General features: G+C 45.7%; 1 protein-coding gene across 7 annotated transcripts in view; it reads right to left on the bottom strand.

Moving 5' to 3' along the window:
• Nucleotides 1-19,815, bottom strand: part of EFCAB6 (EF-hand calcium binding domain 6) — a 222,441-nt gene extending 202,626 nt beyond the window's left edge. For 6 of the 7 annotated variants that reach the window (XM_027591704.2, XM_027591711.2, XM_027591706.2 and 3 more), the window contains exons 1-4: nt 19,704-19,815; nt 18,395-18,492; nt 12,488-12,594; nt 1,953-2,101 (exon numbers count right to left, since the gene is read on the bottom strand). In XM_027591704.2, the coding sequence (XP_027447505.2) occupies nt 1,953-2,101; nt 12,488-12,558 (220 nt within the window). In that variant the 5' untranslated portion in view covers nt 12,559-12,594; nt 18,395-18,492; nt 19,704-19,815. The remainder of the gene's footprint in view (nt 1-1,952; nt 2,102-12,487; nt 12,595-18,394; nt 18,493-19,703) is intronic. The other variant, XM_027591710.2, reaches the window with a different exon arrangement.
• Nucleotides 19,816-20,119: the final 304 nt, after the last annotated feature.

Genomic DNA, 20,119 nt, shown 5'->3' with positions numbered 1-20,119 from the left:
GCAGAGGATATCAATGGGCAGCTCACAAAAGACAGACAGAAAGCTGACAAACTGAAGGACCAAAGTTACCTTTATGGTTAAAGAAAGGCAAATGGAATCACAACAGAATATTGCACTTGCGTATCAAATGGAGAAGATGTAAAGAGAGAATATTCTGTGTTAGGATACGTAGAGACAAACACGTTCAAATGTTACTTGTGGGGATGCCCAGGCACAAACTTCTAACGGGCAATGCGGTGGGGCTCATCAAGAGCCTCAGTGGGGATGCCCTCTGACCCAGCAATGCCACTTCACCCCAGACTTCTCTGTGGGAGCCAAAGGTAAACTGAGATGTGTCCAAAGTACACTGTACACATGGAGCTGCTGAAAGGTGTTGGAAGCTGCTAGCCGACACCCACTATCCATTTCTCCCTCCTCCCTTGGAACCAGAGACCCTGAAATCTGGGGATACAGTCAGCCATCCAGAGGTCTGTATTTCCAGGCTCCCTGGAAGACGTCCGTGACCGCAAGATTCAAGTTTTGCCCAGTGAGGAAGCAACAGTGTCCAGTATGACTTGACTGGAATGCCTTCCCCCCTCACAAGGCAGAATTCAGTGTATCCTTGCCTTTGTCCCCTTGGAGGCTGCCTGGTGCCTCGGGATGTGCACCCACCATGCTCGCTGCGCACGCGCTTCTGTTCCAGTAGCATTTGTCTCACGCAACTAAAATTCTTTAGCCCCCTCTCTAGACTGTGAGTGCCTCCAGGGCAGGCCCTCTACTGGACCCACCTCTTTATCCTCAGTACTAATGACAGTTCTTGTCACATACTGGGGCTCAGAAAATGTTCAGGAAAGAAGGAAGAGATGGAGGGCGGGAAGAAATGACATATACTTTGGGGAAATTATTATGTTAAATTTTATTGCTTTAAAACTGAGAGATGCAAATGAGTTTAAAACTTATATCCACACAAAAACCTGTATGAAAATGTTTACTGCAGTTTTATTCATGATTGCCAAGACATGAGAGCAACCAAAATGTCTTTCAGTAGTGAAGAGATAAGTGAACTATGGTACATCCATATAAGAGAACATCATTCAGAGATTAAAAAGTGGATATTATACCATAAAAGACAGGAAAGAGCCTTAAGTGCACACTGCTAAGGGAAAGAAGCCCATCTGAAAAGGCTACATAACTGTATGAGTCTAACTCTAGAACATTCTGAAAGGGCAAAACTATGGAGACAGTAAGAAGACCAGTGGTTGTCCAGACTAGGGGCAGGAAGGGATGGATAGGTGGAAGACGGGGGATTTTTAGGGTAGTAAAATGATTCTGTGTGATACCATAATGCTGGATACATGTCCTTAAATGTTTATCAAAACCCAGAGAATATACAACACAAAGAATGAACTCTACTGTAGACTGTAGACTTTAGTTGATGACAATGGATCAATAATGGCCCATCCACAATAACAAAGGCACCTCACTGATAAAGCAAGATGTTATTAATGAGGGACATTGGGGGTAGGGAGTGAAGGGGTGTTTGGGAACTCTCCACACTTCAGCTCCATTTTTCTGTAACCCTAAAACTGCTCAAAAAAAATTGTCTACTGGTTAAGAAAAACTAAGTGAGGAGGTATAGTAGAAAACACCATAGTTAAAAAGTGTGAGCGCCTCCAGGGCAGACCCTCTACTGGACCCACCTCTTTATCCTCAGTACTTACGACAGTTCTTGTCACATACTGGGTTCAAATCCTGTCCCTGCCTCTTTAAAACTATGCAACTTTTGGACAAGTGGTTTAATCAACCTCTGTCTCAGTTTCCCCATAAAGAATATAGGGACAGTAATACAATCGATTTTGTATCTCTATTGTGTGTGGTTAAATGACACGTGAAGCTTTTGTACAGAGCCTGGTGCATACTAAACATACCTAAGTGATATCTACTGTTAGTGTTTTTTTCTTCATGATACTCACCCGAAGAGGAAGGTCTAAACATATTTTGGAAACTGGTCCTTGAATACACTCTACATGGTGAAGAGTGAGGTCTTAAATTCATGAACTTTCGTGTGTGAGGATACGAAGTATGCCAATCTGGTATACTCGCCATTTTGTACATTAAATCCCTGTGACATAAAAGAAAACAGATTACATTATCTTCAAACATACATTACAAAGGTGGCCAACCTCCTGTCCTTTTCTGAAAGGACAGCCAGAAACTCTAAAAGTGCTAGTCATGACCTTCTTGCCAATGTTTCAAAAACTATTCTTACAATAAACACAAAATCATGATTTTAGACTCATTTTTAGCAGATCCGATAATTTTCAAAAATGAGAAAATAAGGACGTTCTTGGATAGGAAAATTCATCTGTGTCTTGACTACCACAGACTCATTTCTTTGGTGGGCAGTAAAGGTGGAAAGTTTGGATTCTCTATGCTCTCACTGCATATCCATCACTGTCAGAGGCAGAGCAAGAGACAACAACACCAAAGACGGTGCAGTAAGGACCTCTGAAAATCCTCTCCTCCATGAAAGTAAGGTAAGAAAACTGGCAAACTCAGAACTCTGGAAATTAACCAAAGGTTTGCAGCAATCTAGGGAGCCCTTATTCATGAAATATGGCAGAATCTCAGTATGCACACCAAGTTCTGTGGCATTTCAACTTCCCCTGTCCCCACCTGCCCCTGCCCCCAAATCAGTAGTAGCCTTGAAAAAAGCTTGCAATTTCAGTGAAAACCCAGCAGTCTGCCTGTCACTGGAAAGGGCAGAATGGGGTTGGAGCTCCTTCAAGCCCCATTATCAGAAACTGTCAAAAGGCATTTGTTGAAAAAAATCAGATGCAACTATTGTCTAAACTTCTAGCTGCCTGAGGCAGTAGATAATAGATGGAGCAAATAATAGACTATTTAAAACGTAAACCAAAAACCTTTAAAGGGCAATCTGGAGAATGAGATGCCCACAGGGGCTTTGAGCGTGCCCGAGGGCTGTGGGCTTGTTCAGGAAAGAACTGGGCAGGCCCTACACTCTCACCTATGGCTGACTTTGAGGCTCTGTACAAGCAGGAAGTGAAACCTAAGGAAGGGTTGTAAACTGCCTGGCAGAGGATTGAAGGAAGCTCCAGCACACACAAAGACTGGAAGACTACTGTTTGCAGGCATTTAAGGAAATCTCTGTCCAGTCATGAGCTGACCACTCAACTAACCAGTCAGACACTTCAGGGGTTGTCCAGAACAAAACATACAGACTTTATAATAAAGTTAGGTTAGAAAAGTTAGTAAATGAAACATGAAAAGTGGAAAGAATATGATTTTTGCCATGTTATTTAAAATGTCTAGTTTCCAACAAAAAATTTATGAAACATGCAAAAAAAAAGAAAAGAAAGAAAGAAAGGCCCATACATACTTACCTTTAGGAACCATGCAAGCAAGAAAAGAGTGGGGTGAAATATTTAAAGTGTAGAAAGAAAAAAAAAAAAACCCCACCAACCTAGAATTCTACATCCAGCAAAATTTTCCTTTAAAAGTTAAAGGCAAATAAATACTTTCTTAGACAAACAAACACTGAGGAAATGTGTCACCAGCAAGACTGCTTTAAAAAAAAAAAAAAAAGTTAAATTCTTCAGAAAGAAGGAAGAATGATATAGGTCAGAAATGCAAATTTACATAAAGAAAAGGAGAGTATTAGAGAAAGAATAAATGAAGGTAACATTAACACATACGCACCTAATAACAGAGACCCAATACACGTGAAGCAAAAACTGAAAGGAGAAACACACTTGAGCAATAACATCTGAAGACTTCAATGCCCACTTTTAATAGTGGATAGAACAACTATAAAGATCAACAAAGAAACAGAGGACGTGAACAACACCATAAACCAATTAGACCTAACAGGCCTTTAAAGAACACTCCACTCAACAATGGTAGAATATACATTCTTCTCAAGTGTACATGGGACATTCTTCAGGATAAATCATATGTTAAGACATAAAACAAGTCCTGATAAATTTTAAAATATTGAAATAATCAAAGTTTGTTCTCTAACCACACTGGAATGAAATTAGAAATCCATCACAGAAAGAAATTGAGTAATTCACAAATACACTGAAATTAAATAGCACACTCTTAACTAACCCCAGTGGATCAAAGGGGAAAAAAAATCACAAGTGAAATTAGCAAATACTTTTGGAGAGATGAAAACAAAGGCACACATGCCAAAAATTATGGGATGTAGTGCTTAGAGGGGAATTTATAGCTGTAAATGCCTACAATGTTTTTTAAAAAAAGAAAGCCTCAAACTAATAACTTAATCTTCTTCCCTAAGAAACTAGAAAAATAAAAATAAACTAATCCCAACTAAACAGAGTAAAGGAACTAATAAAGATAAGAGCAGAAATAAATGAAATTGAGAAAACCAACAAAATGAAGAGGTAGTTCTTTGAAAAGATCAGCAAAACTGACACATTTTTACCTAGATTCTCCAAGAAAAAAATGAGAAATACTCAAGGTACTAAAATCAGGAATGAAAGAAAGAAAATTACTACTGACCTCACAAAAACAAAAAGGATAAGGGAATACAATGAACAATCGTATGCCCACAAATTAGCTAATCTACACAAAACAGAAAAATTTTTAGAAAGATACAAGCTACTGAAACTGACTAAAGAAGAAACAGAAAATTTGAGTAGACCTACACCAAGTAAAGAGATTAAACCAGAAGTCAAAAACTTCCTGCAAAAAACTACCTGCTCATTGGTAAGTTCTACCAAACATTTAAAGAAGAGTAAGTAAGGGGCACTTGGGTGGCTCAGTCGGTTAAGCATCTGCCTTCAGCTCAGGTCATGATCCTGGCGTCCTGGGATCGAGCCCTATGTTGGCTCCCTGCTCAGAGGGGAGTCTGCTTCTCCCTCTCCTCCCTGCTCGTGCTCTTTCTCACTATCTCTGTCACTCTCTCTGTCTCTCTCTCAAATAAATAAATATAATCTTTAAAAAAAATAAAGAATAAGTAAAATAAATCAATCCTTCAGAAACTTCCAAAAAAAAACAGAACAAGAGGGAACACTTCCCAGAACATTCTGAGACTAGTATTACCAAATCCAGACAAAGACATCAGAAAAAAAGAAAGCTAAAGACCAATATTCCTTATGAATATAGGAAAAATCTTCAACAAAATGTAAAAGAATTAGATGTCATGACCAGGTAAGATTATCCCAGGAACTCAAGGGTGGTTGAACATATAAATCAATCACTGTAATACACCACATTAATACAATCAAGAAAAAACATTACCGTCTTGATAGATGCAGAAAAAGCATTTCACAAACCTTACACTGTTTCATGATAAACACACTCAACAAGCTAGGAATAGAAGGGAACTTCCTTGACCCAACAAAGGGCATCAATGAAAAACCAACAGTCAATGGTAAAAGAATAAAAGCTGCAAGTCTTCCCCCTAAAATCAGGAACAACACAAGGATGTCTGCTCTCACCACTTCATTCAACATTGTACTGAAAGTTCTAGCTGAGCAATTAGGTAAGAAAGGGAAATAAAAGGCATCCAGCTCTAGCTCTACAAGGAAGTTATAGAGAAGAGAAAAGAAAAGAAGAGAAGAGAAGAGAAGAGAAGAGAATTTTTCCCTACTAGACTTCAGGTTTAAATGCAAGTGCATAATTATTTAATATTCAAAAATAGATGGATGTGTAAGGCACTATTTCAGTATAAAGAATCAAACTAGGCAATAGCTCTAGAGCCCTAGATTTTAAGAATCTCGAGTTTACAGAGTTAAAGAAATGAATCAGATTTTTTTTTTAATGTGTAAGAAATACACACTGGCTGGTGCTCTGGTCTACCTCTTTTTGGGCAGTCCCTGATTGCCAGGCATGGTATTGCTCTAGACCAGTCTCATTTGCACAGGTCTCTGTGGGCAGGGACCATACCAGGGCTGAAGCCATGTGAGGCTGACAGCAGAGCCCCACATACATCTTCCTTCAACCAGGTAAGTTTAACTGAAACCCAGAATCATAGCATGGGTGAATTTCTAGAAGAACATGGCTTGGTATGTGTTCATAGAGTCAAAACACATTTATTAAGTTTCCCTCTCAAAGTTTGGGGGTCAATCACAAAACTGGCAAAATCATGGATCTTATGGGCCTTATATTCTAGTACTGGAAGACAAACAATAATTAAGTAAATGATACAAATCAATAAGTACTGTGAAGATAAATGGAGCAGAGGAAGAGAACAGATGACATTGAGCACAGATCAGAGACCAGGAAGGGAACAATGTCATTAAGAGGACAAAGAGGCAACAGGAGGCCAGACGGAGGAAAACTGAGTGGGCTCCTGTGACAATTAGGCTCTCTCCGAGAGTGATATGTGAAGCGACTGGAGGGTTATATATGGAGAAGAGAGTTATGTACAGGGTTATGATCTGCCTTCACATTTAGAGGATTCCTCTGGCTATATGTCAAGAACAGACTTAAAGGGGCAGGGGAGGAAACAGGGGGACCAATTATAAGGGCACTGAAATTATGCATGCAAGAGAAGATAAGATGGTGAGTTGGTTTTGGTAAAAGTGTTGGGAAATGTCAGATTCTAAATATGTTCTGAAGGCACGGCCAATTGGATTTTCTTACAGATTTGATTTGGCATGTAGGAGAAAGGCTGGAAGAAGTGGTCATTAACTGAGATGGGAGAGACCCAGGCGGACAGGTTTGGAGGAGAAGATCAAGAGTTCCATTCTGCGCGTGTTAAGTTGGAGATGTCTGTTAGATCTCCCCGGGGTGGGGGGGATACTGAATTGGCAGTGGGGTTTATGAGCTTGAGCTGCAGGAAGAGACTGGGGCTGAAGAAACAAGTGTGGGGACTGTCCGCATATAATGGACATAAGGCACGATGAGGGCAGCCCACCGAGAAAGCAGGTGTAAAAAGAGAAAACATGCCAGAGCCGAGCTTTGGGGTACTCCAACCTTCAGAGTTCAGGGAGATGAGAAGGAACTAGCAAAAAATGAAAAAGGGCAGCCGGTAAGAAAGGAGCAAATCAGGAGACTGGAGTGTCCTGAACACCGAGTGAGGAACAGGTTTCAAGAGGGAGAGATGGTGTGTGTCAAACGCTACAGTGATCAGCACGGAAGACAAGGACCAAGAATCGCTTTGGATTAAGCCATGCAGGTGGTACTGATAACCAGTACCACGCTGGTGGAACTGGGCAGTTGCGGGGACAGCCTAAGTGAGTCACAGGTAAACTCAGAGGGAAAGAATCCCTGCCGTAAAGCGGAGAAACGCTGTGGTCCCTGGGGCGGGATGGGGGTCAAGGAAGAAATGTCTTTAAGACAGGAGAATCGGGAGCACGAGTGAATACTCCCAGTAGCGATTCTTTGCTAGGCAAAGAATAATGAAGCCGGACGGAAAGGAGAAGCTGCCAGGTCCACGGGTTCACCAGTGGAGACAGGATCTCATCTCCTGGACGAGGCTTTTTTAGGAGCACAGTCGGTCCATGGCTCATGACAAAGGAGAAGGCGGGGGACACAGACGTGGTGATGAGCGGGTAGGGCGGTCCCTGGGGCTCGTGTCAGTTTCCTCCGTGAAACAGGAAGTCAGGCCATCAGCAGCAAGTGAGGACGGGAGAGGCGTCCAGGATTCAGGAGAGAGGACGAAAAGTGAAAAGTCGTCTAGAAGAGAAGGCCAGGGGAGTGTGGTAGAAGGAGGATGACCAGCAGGGAGCTATAAGAGCCCATCCGGGCTCCATGGACATGAACTCAAGAGCTAGGCCTGGGGAGGTGGAGCATCGGATCTAACTGGGGGCAGGGTTTTGAAAAGCAAGCATGATACAGGAAGGGGCAAGTGTGTGCCAGAAGAAGGGACGCCAGTGCACGTCTTGCTCAGAAAGGAGCCCCGCCCATGATGGGAATCCTCGGTATCACTGAAATAACTGGACGGACCGGAGGAAATAAAGAGACCAGAAACTCAAGCTCGTGAAGAACTTTAAAGAAGGAAAAAATATGGCTCTAATTCAACAAGGACTTATTGGGGACTAACTCGGAGCCAGGAAACGTGCTTAAGATTTATGAAAACCCTGCACCGAAGCCTCCTCATGCTCAGCCACGTACTGCGCTTCCCACTGCACCGGTGAGGAGACTGAGCCTCGGAGCAGGCCAGCAAGGTGCCCGGGACCATGAGCCACTGCGAAGCCCAGAGCTGGGTCCGGGAGGAGAGCTCCTCCCAGGTGTCAAGTTCGTTGGGTCCGGGAGGAGAGCTCCTCCCAGGTGTCAAGTTCGTTGGGTCCGGGAGGAGAGCTCGTCCCAGGTGTCAAGTTCATTCGGTTGCCATGACCAAGGCCTTCCTGCTGCTTTTTTACACAGTCCCTAACAAGCGCCTTGCAGGAGGTGGCACGTCTCTGGTTCCCCGAGCTGCCTGGCTGGCGAGGAGCGCTCGTCCCCTGCCTCACCCCACTCTGCAAGCACATGGGGAGGACCCGCTGGTAACTGCGTTCCTGGTTGTGGTTATTGCTGATGCAAATAACCACTTGCTTTATTTTATCCATAAATTCCCTTCCTAATAACAATAAGGCATGCCAGGGCTTTGGCCTCGTGCCTTATTACACCACCTGAGGAGTGAGATAATCACCCAGAAATGTACTGCCTGTTGTGCATTTTATTACTTGAATACAAAGCGATTCAATTCAAGAAACACTTAGTTGAAGACAGCATGAAAAAAAAATAATCATATGAAAAGTAATTCTTCCTCATGCTACTGAGCACACGGCAGGGAATAATCCTCTTCCAGCGGGAGAATGGTCTGGATGACCTGTTGGGTCCTCTCCAGTTCTAATTTCTACCAATTGCAGGATCACAAAAGCCAGTGAGACTTCCTTACACTGTGAATATTCCAGAGAGTCAGATCCAGGTAGTTCTGACAACGGAGCCTATTTGGTGTTCGACCTGAACATTCACGGTATCGACATCTTCCAAGCAACTATCCTCTCGGCGGTTCACTCATTCTTCAGCAAATGCAGCAGGCCACGCGCAGGCGAGGGTGGAAAGACAGAAGGAGAAGTAGGAACTGCCCAACCTCCAGCAGCTCATAACTCAGGAGTTTTGGAAAATGCCACATGTTTTTCAGGTACAAGAAAAGGTATCCCCACTGCATGGACAATGACACTGATGCAGCAGGTAGAAACGCAGTGACTTCCTGTCCTCGGGTGGCTGAGAATGTGAACTAAATCACTCTCTCTCTCTCCAGGGTTCAGGAATTTTCCCTAGAGACGCCATCCTCAGTTCCCCTCAAGGGGAAAAGAGCTAGTCCATCCGTAGATTCCTCATGCAGAAATAACATGGTTTTTTATTGTTACTAACACCATTATTTTAAAATGCATTTCCTTTCCCTTTTAAAAGGCTGTTGAAGCAGACACACAGACACATATGTAGCTTTAAAAGAGTGGTTCTCAAAATGTGGTCCCTGAACCAGCAATATCAGCATCTTCTAGAACCTTTATGGAAATGCGTTTTACTATGTGTTGGCTATTGAATTTAAGTTAAAAAAAAAAAAAAGAAAGAAAGAAATGCATTTTATCAGGCCCCACCCAGACCAACCAGTCAGAACCTCTGGGGGTGAGGGCCCGGCCATTTGTGCGTTAACAAGCTGAGACCAGTGCTTTAGGAGAGACCCTGAAGTTGATGTAGGAGTCTATAGTTTTTGAAGGAGGCTCTGGAAAGTTCCCTGCTTAATATCAAAATGAAGTAAAAGACCACAACTGTTACACTGAAGCAATTCTAGTAGATTCACCTAGCAATAACCGAGCATCTATTTTGCTGACCATCAGTTAATCATCAACCTTGTGACGACCTCTCAAGTCAGATACCATTAGCCATACTTTTAGAGGTAGAGAAATTAAACCAGAGAGAAAAGCCAAGTTCACTCATGAGGCCCAGACTTGAACTCTGCTGAATTTAATGCTAGGCTTTTTGCCCAGTTGTACCCGGGGTGTGTGTATGTATGTGTGCACATGCGCGTGTGCGTGCATGCACCTGCATAAGTGCGTGAGTGACTTGTGTGCCTTCTCACATAAGCAAATACACAAGAGCAATGAAGTTTGCATATATTGATAGAATAATAAGAAAACCTGTCAATACTCAAGAAGGGATACCTTGTGTTTGCCAGTCTAGTAATTCTGCAACCTACACAAAAGAACATGTAGAAAATTAAAAGCAAATCATCTGCATAATAATCTAATCAAATATTAGGATTCCGGGGCTCACGCCACCTCCCCCCTCCCAGCCTCATACTCCCCTCGATATCCTAGACTCGGCTGGCAACCCCTCGTCTACTGTTCTAAACATAGGGATTATAAGAATGCAAGCTGATTTACAAATATATTCCAAATGATAGGGTATCGTAAAAAACAATTTAGCCAGTCAACTGAATTCAATTTAGCAGAAAAATCTGTGGTTATAAAGTGACCTGCCTCCAGGGCCCGTAGCCCCACGTGTCTGAGCCACAGGCTTCCTCCACCAAGGGTCTCCCCTCCTCAAACTCTCCCTACATCCCCACACAGGCTCTCACCTTCCTCCAGAACCTCACTTTAACCAACACCTTCTCTTGCAGCAGAAATTCCAAGCCTACCCCAGCAACATACACATTACAAGACACACCCACACGAACTCAGAAATCAAATTCGAAATCTAACACAAACCTCTCAACATTAATATGCTTTAACGGAGTAGTATAAATAATGATTATAAATATGTTGAAACATAAAAACCTGTTTAGGACAATGTTAAGAGAAGAGGTATGGTGGGGTAGACACTATGAACACAATGATATAGAAATGTGTTTTCACCTGTGGACAGCGTCTACAAGATGGGACAAAAATAGCTATGTGGCGTGGGCGAGGCAGCGATCTCTTTTATTTTAAATGCTCTTTAATAAACATCTCGAAGCATGTTGGAAAGAACATGCCTACTGGGCCCCCAGGCAGCCCATGGCCTAGCTCCGGCTTCCTCCCTCTCCCTTCCTGGCCTCCCACAGCCCAGCGGTCCCTCTCCCCACCCAGCGAACTCCTGTCATCTGCAGATCCAGGTGTGACCATCACCTCCTCGGAGAGGTCTCCCCAATCACCCCATCTGCTTGCTCCTCTGCGGCCTCTCCTCACAACTGGTCCTTCCCTGGCACCGCTCTCCCCACGGCTGGGAGTCACACTCTTGTTTGGGAAATAACAAGCTGGATTACAGGCTCCATGAAATAAAATGGGGCTTTTACACCTCTGAAACCACAGCCCCAGAGTACCTGGCGCATAATCGGAAGTATTTCTCAAATTAATGAATAAAGGATTTTCACAGCCCTGTCATTCAACAGCATTCTCCTCCCAACACATACACACACACATGCACACGTACACACGTCCCTCTACTTCCGGATCCCGTTTATGGTCATCTCCCTCTTTCCCACCTCCCAGTGCATCCCACCTCCCAGTGATGCATTTCTGCATCACCCCTGATTTCTCACTCTTCGCCCCTTCTGAGAACTGGTGACCAATGTCAGAAAGGTCTCAATTAACACCCAAGACTCTTACAATTGTCCCACATCTGTCTTCCCTATTAGATGATTAACGTCATGATACCAGGGGCCACATCTGACTACGTGGTCCAAAAAAGGAGGAATGTTAAGTTTGACTGAACTGAGTGTTGTGGTTTTGTGATACCTTCTATAAGCGGGAACACAGATCCTAAAGAAAAAGCTCACACCATTTTGTTTGTAATGTGCTTTCTCAATCCTGGACACAAAAATCTAATTTCAGCAAGTGTCGCAGAAATTCACTCTTACCTAATGACCATTCTCAGACTCACCACCACACCTAACACGAGCACAGATATGGCAACAGGCAACAAACAAGTAGTGTCAGAAGAACTGACCGCACGTCGGCTGTCACACAGCTGTTCCCATCTCAAAAACTGTTTCCCTGGCACACTTTTAAAATGTACGAGCTGGAAACCATTACGCTCTCTCCTCCAGCTCCTGTGAGCAGACAAGGAGCGTTTAACACATCCTATTTATAGTGCAGCGGGCCCCAGCAAGTCCTAGGATGCTGGCAAGGGAAAGTCGCGATGCCTTCCCGCAGGAGTTCGGCGAGAGAAAGTTTTGCCGCTGCTGCCACCTATCGGGGGAACGGAGCATGTGCAGCCACGGGAAAACCTGTACTGCCGCCCAGTAGTCTTCTGATGGCCCCAGACTTGTCAAGTAACTGTCGCCACGTTGAGCCCCGAACTAAGAACATTCAACTTTAAAATGTATACGCTGATGTTTGTGGATAAGATAAATATGTCCGTTCCTAGACCATTTTGGCCCCCAAATCAGCATTGAGTATGTGCGCGCTGCATGAATGACACAAACCAGGAGGAAGTGATGGTAGGATCATGATCAGCACTTTCTCTCCAGGGAGGCCTCACGCCCGGCACAGTAACGCCAAGGCCAACTCACCACCTTCAGCCCCACCAGCTGGGAAAAGCGGCTCACCTGGCCTTGGTGCTGCAGGATTTGGTGCTGTTGACTGTGGCAGCACACATTTTGGTGCTATTTTGTTTCATTTCCTTCAAAATTAACTACTTCTGAATTTGTGGATTCTGAAAAATAAGAGAGCAATGAGTGAGCACAGATTGGCAGGCAGATTTTCTTATTTACCTTATTAAGCTGCAAGGATGGAGCCTGCGGGTCTCCAAAATAATCTGTGGATTTTGCAAGCTACTGGAGAATTGTGTCAAACGCCTCAGGTAGGGGCCCCTGGGGGGCTCAGTTGGTGAAGCGGGTCTGCCTTCGGCTCAGGTCATGATCAGGTCCTGGGATGGAGCCCCCCACGTTGGGCTCCCTGCTGAGCAGGGAGAGCACAGAAGTAGCCCAATGCTTCTCTGCTCTCCCTCTGCTGCTCCCCCTGCTCGTGCTCTCTCGCATGCTCACTCTCTGTCAAATAAATAAAATCTTAAAACAAAACAAAAAAAACCCCCAAAACCTCAGGCAGGTCCTCTACATGAATTCATACTAAATTGTAGGTTTCCCAGGGAAGCGATCATATGTCAACACAATATGAGCACCACTCATCTGCCCATATCTAAATCACACATACACACACCACAATCACACACGTAACCCTACTGTGGTCCCCTTCTAGTTTCCTCACATCGGCCAGAATAATTACTTTAAAATACTGATGCCCTTATGTTACTTCCTTGCTTTAAAAACTCCACCTCTTTCCTATTGCCCTAAGAATTAAAACCAACATCCTTAATGGTATCCCAAGGCCGTGCAGGACAGCTTTTGCCTGCTTCTCCATCCGTCTCCCTCCCCCAGTTCCCTGAGCCTCAGCCACAGTGACCCTTGGCAGTCCCTCTGATGTGGCCTTCCTACGTGGAAGCTGTTTCCGAGTGTGCTGGCGCGTGCGCCGCCCCCAGACCACCCATCCCTGCCTAATGCACGTCTCCTCCTTGCAAAGATCAGTGGTTCTCAAACTTGAGTGTCCATCAGAATCACCCAGAGGGCTTGTTAGGAACAAATCGCTGGGCTCCAGTTCCAGATCCCAATCGTAGATCTAGATCTTGGGGAAGGTGGGACCTGAGAACTTGCCTTGCTGGAAAGGTTGCAGGGGAGGCTGCTAGTGCTGCCCAAAACCAATGCCACAGATGTCAGTTCAAATGACACTTTCTCAGGGAGGCTTCTTTGGCGCCCCCACACTAGGCCATGCCCCCATTACACACTTCCACAACGACCTCTGCTGTCCTTCATAGGCCTTAGCCTAGTTTATAATGACTTACTTAGCTTCATGAGTATTCAGTTAATACCTGTCTCTGTAGACTTTGCATTCCAAAAAAGCAAGGGCCAAGTTAATTTATGTCATCAGTATACCTCCAGATCCTGGGCCAGGGACTAGCGGTTAGGGGTGTTCAAACTCACTGAGTGAATGAATGAATTTGTTTCCACTCCTGAACCTTGGTAAGTCAAGGCAGAAATTCCTGCCTTTGACTCTGGCCTCCAGCTCCCTTTCTGAGCAGTTGGCAAGGCCTGTCAATTTACTTGCAAAGCACTCTTCAATCTATTCCCTGCCCCACCCGCCCACCCCTCCCCGTCGCCATGATCTATCTTTCTAACGCACAGATACAGTTGTATTACTCCCTGGCTTAAAAACATGCCATGCAGAACTACACGTGTTAGAATCTCCCAGAACAATGTGCTGAGAGAAGAAAATGAGCTCATGTCCAACTAGTGAGACCTGAATCCAGTCTGTGCTTTAGTTACAACTGCTGTCCTTATTCCGAGCCTATGTACGATGTTATCCCTGGGGGTGGTGGGAAGACTGGGGGCACAAAGGAACTTTCTCTACTGATTCTGCAACATTTTTGTGAGTTGAAAATTATTTAAGCTTAAAAAAGAAAAAAAAAAATGCAAGACTTCTCCAGAGCATCCACCTGAAGTTAAACCCTTCATTGTGGGGGTAAGATCCTTCATTCCCATCATTAGTAACCTGGCCCTGAGCGACCACCAGATACCAGCACTCCATACGGCCTGTATTTTCACATAGCCCTCCACAGGGGCCATGTCCTTCCCCACCTCTGAGCTCTGGTTCATGCTTTTGCCAGGATTTCCTTCCACCTCTCCTGCCTGCACACTGCAATTCACCTTTTGAGATGGAGGGCGCAGTCCCTCCTTCATGAGGCCTTCCTTCCTATCTTCCTTAACCGAAACTAATCATGCTTTTACAGAGAATCCAGTCTCATAGTTTTGTGAGTTGTTTTATTTAATAAAGAAAAGGACAAAAAGGTCAAAGTTACTGTAATTCCATTCCTTTGCTGTGAGGCCGGGTGGGACACAAAGTATGAAGTAAAAGTATTAGCACCTCCTGGGCCATCGCCTCTAGACCTACTACTCTGTGCACTCTGATTCTCTGCTTCCAGACCTTTCTGTTGGCTGTTTATCTGTGGCCCCTGCTGGCTGGTGAGCCCCTCCAGTGGAGGGATGAGCTGATGTCGTCACCGCTTCACACTCAACACAGCTTTATTCTCGATGGACCACAGCGGACAACACCTAATACTGCGAGGGCAAGAAGGCTGGGCTAATCTTATCCTTGATTCTGGAAGCTAAAGAGCGCCCTGGGCATGAGCACGGCAGTCTTGACAAGTTCTGTAGGTCATCTCTGGCTTCACGCCATCCACAGTTTAGGCTCTCCAAATAAAGAGAACTCTGAGACACTCATTAATGACTTCAGGGGCGCCTGGCTGGCTCTATCGGTGGAGCATGTGCCTCTGGATCTCGGGGTTGTGGGGCCGAGCCCTATGTTGGGTGTAGAGATTACTTCAAAATAAAATCTTAATGAAAAAATTACTTCAGAACTTGGTGAGGTAGAAATTAAGAAGGCTCATAAAACCAATGCCCCCACACAAGCACCAAGTCACTGACCATCAAATACACTTCTTAGTCACAGACAAACACAATTAGAGGGCTATTTCTCTGACACAGTTGTTTATTTGCCAGATAAGTATTAATGTCCAGTTTTTAACAGATGCTATTTATATCAGAATCATAACAAAAGTGCCATCCATCTGCCTTGGCATCCAGAGAAAACATAATTCAACACGAGAGTAAGAAATATGTGCAGCCAAACAGAAATGGCATCAGAAGCAAAAATTGTTGGAACTGGTATCATGGGGTGGGGGGGGGAGAGATTGTCACTTGGAAAAAGTTGCAAGCAACACAAAAGATTTTGGCAGTTAAATCCGAATACTTGAGAAAAATCTTTCTCCCTGTCTAATCTGATATCATATGGATGTTTTATCATATTTTGGGACACATACCCTATAAAGTTCCCTTTTTAGCCTTCCATACACCCCCTCAGCCATTTATAAAACATCTACACTTTTGGACAATGGAAAAAACAAAGAGTTTAGAGTCAAGAAGACTTGGGGTCAAATTCGTTCCACCATCTACCATCCGACTCGCAGGTTAATGAACCTCCTCCTGACCCAGTTTCCTCATTTGCAAAACAGAAATAACATCTCTCTTTGAAGCAAGTATTCTTAACCTGGAATCTAGGGATGTGCCCCACGCGTGTGCTTCTATAGATCATCAAACCCTCTGGGATTAAATGCAAAAGTGTTGTGATGTGATTTTTCTAGAGAGAGGATATATTGCTTTCACCAGCTTCTCAAAGGGCTAGTGAACCAAAAATGGTCAAATGCCATGCCGTCCAGGCTGCAGAAGGGTCATGGATGACGTATCTAAAGCGCCGGACACAGAACAGGTTGTGCTCACTACTTGGCAGCTGCTATCGTTTTTCGGGTCCTGGGAACGTACAGAACATTTGTCAGAGGCGCAGAAACTGGCGGACAGTTACAGTGCAGGTGGTGAGCGTCCCCTCAGGGTTTCATAAAACCACAAAGGAGGGCAAAGCAGAGTCAGTCAAGAATAAAACCCAGCCGTAGAAGGTGACAGGGCAGAGGCACCAAGAGGAGGACCGTGACATGACCGTCACTGCGGTGGCGTACAGCAGGTGCTCAAGGAACAGCTGCTAGCCAACGAGCAAGCACATGACTGGAACCGACGGGGGACAGGACAACAGCATTTACAACGTCCCGGGAAATAAAATGGAGACTGTGTTACTGAAAATGGTTACCATTCAGAGTTCTTTTATTCCTTTTTAAAGATTTTTTATTTATTTGAGAGAGTGAGAGGGAGGGAGCACAAGAGGGGGTTGGGTCAGAGGGAGAAGCAGACTCCCCGCGGAGCAGGGAGCCCGATGCGGGGCTCCGTCCCAGGACCCTGGGATCATGACCTGAGCCGAAGGCAGACGCTTAACCGACAGAGCCACCCAGGTGCCCCCCCCTGCCCAGGCTTTGGTAATAAGACCTACATGTTAGAAAAAGCTTTAATTTTCCAGAAGAATTAAAATGCTTTATTGCCTGGGGCTGCCTGGGTGGTTCCGTCAGTTAAGCGTCCTGACTCTTGATTTAGGCTCAGGTCATGATCTCAGGGTCATGAGATCAAGCCTCACATTGGGCTCTGTGCTCAGTGCAGAGTCTGCTTATCCCTCTCTGTCCCCTCGCTTGCTCTCGCTCTTTCTCTCTCTCAAATGAATAAAATCTTTTTAAAAAAATGTTTTATTTGGGGCGCCTGTGTGGCTCAGTTTGTTAAGCGACTGCCTTCGACTCAGGTCATGATCCTGGAGTCCCTGGATTCGAGTCCGGCGTCGGGCTCCCTGCTCGGCAGGGAGTCTGCTTCTCCCTCTGACCCTCCCCCCTCTCATGTGCTCTCTCTCTCTCATTCTCTCTCTCTCAAATAAATAAATAAAATTTTTTAAAAAAAATGTCTTATTTGCCTGGACAAAATAAATTCGATTCCTCTCTCTCTCTGATTTTCTTTTTTCTTGAGTGAACAAGAAGCTCGCAGCTAAATTTGCAGCCCAACTATATTAACCATTATGGACAATCTGAGTATTTTCTCCCCCTGCTGATGTTACTTTCCTATTCTATTTGTAGTCTTCATGATCCTGATAAAATGTGTTTATTTTACCATATTATATGTATTCTTAGGAGTCATCTCAAAGCTTTAGGGGACGTAGGGAGTATATATTTGAGTGCTAGAGCACCAGTCAAGCACACAGAGGGTTCTACCATCAGGCAATCCTGGGGCAGAAAGCACACTCTACCATTTCTCTGCTTGGAAGGCCCTTAACTTCCCTGAGTCCCTTTTGCTTCATCTACAAAATGGGGAAAGCAACTGTTCTTTTTTGGAAGCAGGCGGTGAGGACTAAACTTAAAAATGAATATGAGGCCCCCGGGTTGTGCCTGGAACACTGTAAGTGCTCGGTAAGTACTAGCCCAGGGGTCGCAGTGGTCACTGTAGGCCTAGTAGCAGAAGTAGAGTTCATAAAACTGCACACAAATAGATGCAGGAGAAGAAAAACAACCAAAGCTCCCAAAACAAAGTAAACCAAGAAAGAGACAGTAAAAGGTCAAAACCAAGAGACAAAGAGGTAGAACACGAAGTTCTTCAGGGCCGGAAGCAGAACACATATTCATACGCTCTCTCTGTTCACAGACTTTTCTCAACGTATCCCTTTCCTTTAGAGCTCCTCTTCCGAATGGTGTGGCTATCCTGGATAACATTTTGTTGAAGGTGTACTAACAGTTAAGAGTTACAAGCACCCAATCTCCATGATGGTGCGTGCAAGCCTACATCTAAATATACTTGACAAAAAGGTCAGCTCACTTGTGGTATTGGAAGGGAGGAGGGCCAGTGTTAGCGTCTTGTCTCTCTCGCACTTTCTCAGGTGCACCGTACGGCGCAGTGGACCATCCTGGCAGGCGAAGGAGCCATCCCGGAAGACCTTCGGGGACCCTCAGCGACTGCTAACCACCAACATTCCCTCTCGATACACACCTGTGAGGAAGTTGTATTGTCTCCATGTGCCAGTCAGCCGCAGGAGTCACAAGGTGCGCGCTGGAGAGATCTCTGTGCATGCGGGATCAGGTGGATGGCTGCAAAAAGTCAGGAAAAGGCCAAAGTTTGGAGAGCAAATTTAAAGTCTCAAGTAAGCACTTCTTGACAAATTTCTGCAAGCAGCTCCAATGAGCCAAGCACCAAACTGAAGGTGGAGGGAAAGGGAAAGCACAAATCACTAAAATAACCCACGTGCCCTCAAGAAGCCAGCAATAGGGTCGAGTGGGAGGCAATGTTCCCAGATAATCCAAGGGCCATGCCTATTCCACTTTTGAATGCCCCCCCCCCCGCCCCGGCAACTTAACCCAAGTACATGTTCATTGAAGACAATGGGTAAAAGACAGAGTTGAAGGGACTACCGTGTGTGAGAGTCAAGTTCATTTACAGCACTTCTGAAAGTCCACCCATTTAGGGGCACATTTAGGCCTCAAGACACATTATTAAATTACTCTTTTTGAGAGAGAAGTAAGAGTCCTCTTAATAGGGACGAGGCGTTCTAAGAGGCAAAGATTTTTAGGAGGGAAGGAAAGAAGAGGAAAAGAAGGGAAGGACAGGGGTACCTCAGCCAATGATCTTAAGTACGCTCTGCGCAACAGAACATCTCACAAAGCACTTCCCAGACAAAACTTCCGAGGAAGGCAAGGATAACTCTGTGTGGTCTGAGGACAAAGGATGTTCTAGAAAAGACCAGAGATTTTTTTTTTTTTTTTTAACAGGCATTTTAAGTGCCGGGTTTGAATTCCCGTTCTGCAGCTTCCTAGCTGTGTGAGCTTGGACAATCCCCTTCACGCTGTAGGGTGCAGCTCCCCGTCTACAAGGGGAAAGTAATGACCCTTGAGGTCGCCGTGGGGACTAATGAAATAAGGGACACGAAACATTCTGTAAACTGGAGGGAGCGAAGGCATTGCCACAGACTTCCCGTGTGACCTCCACAGATCCGGGGAAGAAGAGGTCACCACCTTCCACGTCGGGGTCTGTCTTCCCCAAATATGACGTCAGCCCAGGGGACGGGGTCCGCACTACTGGCCGCAGTAGCGCCAGAGCCTACGACGGTGACAGACACACGTGCGGAACGGATAAGCGAGGTCACCGGCCCAATGGCACGTTTGAGGCGGGAGGCTCCGTGTCCCCGGGGGGTGAGCAGCAGCCTCCTCCTGGCTGTGGGACCCTCAGAGCCCCAACCGCCCCGACCCTCTTCTTGCCCTCGGCTAGCGCGCGGGGTCGGGACGCCGAGGCCGCGCCGCCTTACCCGAGCCCCCTTCTCACTTCTCCACCTCGCCGGGCCACTGCACAGCGCGCGGACCCCGAGGCCGCGCGGCCACAGAAACCCAGCCCACCCGCCGTCTCTAGGACGCTGTTGCCCGAGCAACGAAGACACTCGCTGATTGGAGGAGGGGTCTGAGCACCCAGCAAGAAGCGAGGCCCCGATTGGCTAAGTCGGTAACTGGAGGGGCGTGACGAGGTTTGCCTGGTGCTCCGCCCCCGTGGGTGGAACTTCCGCCGGAAGCCTGTGCCCTGGACGCGGGAACCCGCAGAGTGCCCTGGCGAGGGCGTCGTGGAAGCGGGCGTCTGTGACGTGGCCTCCGCGCTAGGTGGCGGTCGGACTGGTGCCTCGGAACCGCGTCCAAGCGCGTGGCCTGTGAAAGGCAGACACCCTGGCCTGTA

Source organism: Zalophus californianus, chromosome 9 (assembly GCF_009762305.2).
Source record: "Zalophus californianus isolate mZalCal1 chromosome 9, mZalCal1.pri.v2, whole genome shotgun sequence".
NCBI classification, from domain to species: Eukaryota; Metazoa; Chordata; class Mammalia; order Carnivora; family Otariidae; genus Zalophus; species Zalophus californianus.
This window is presented reverse-complemented; position numbering and strand designations above follow the sequence as displayed.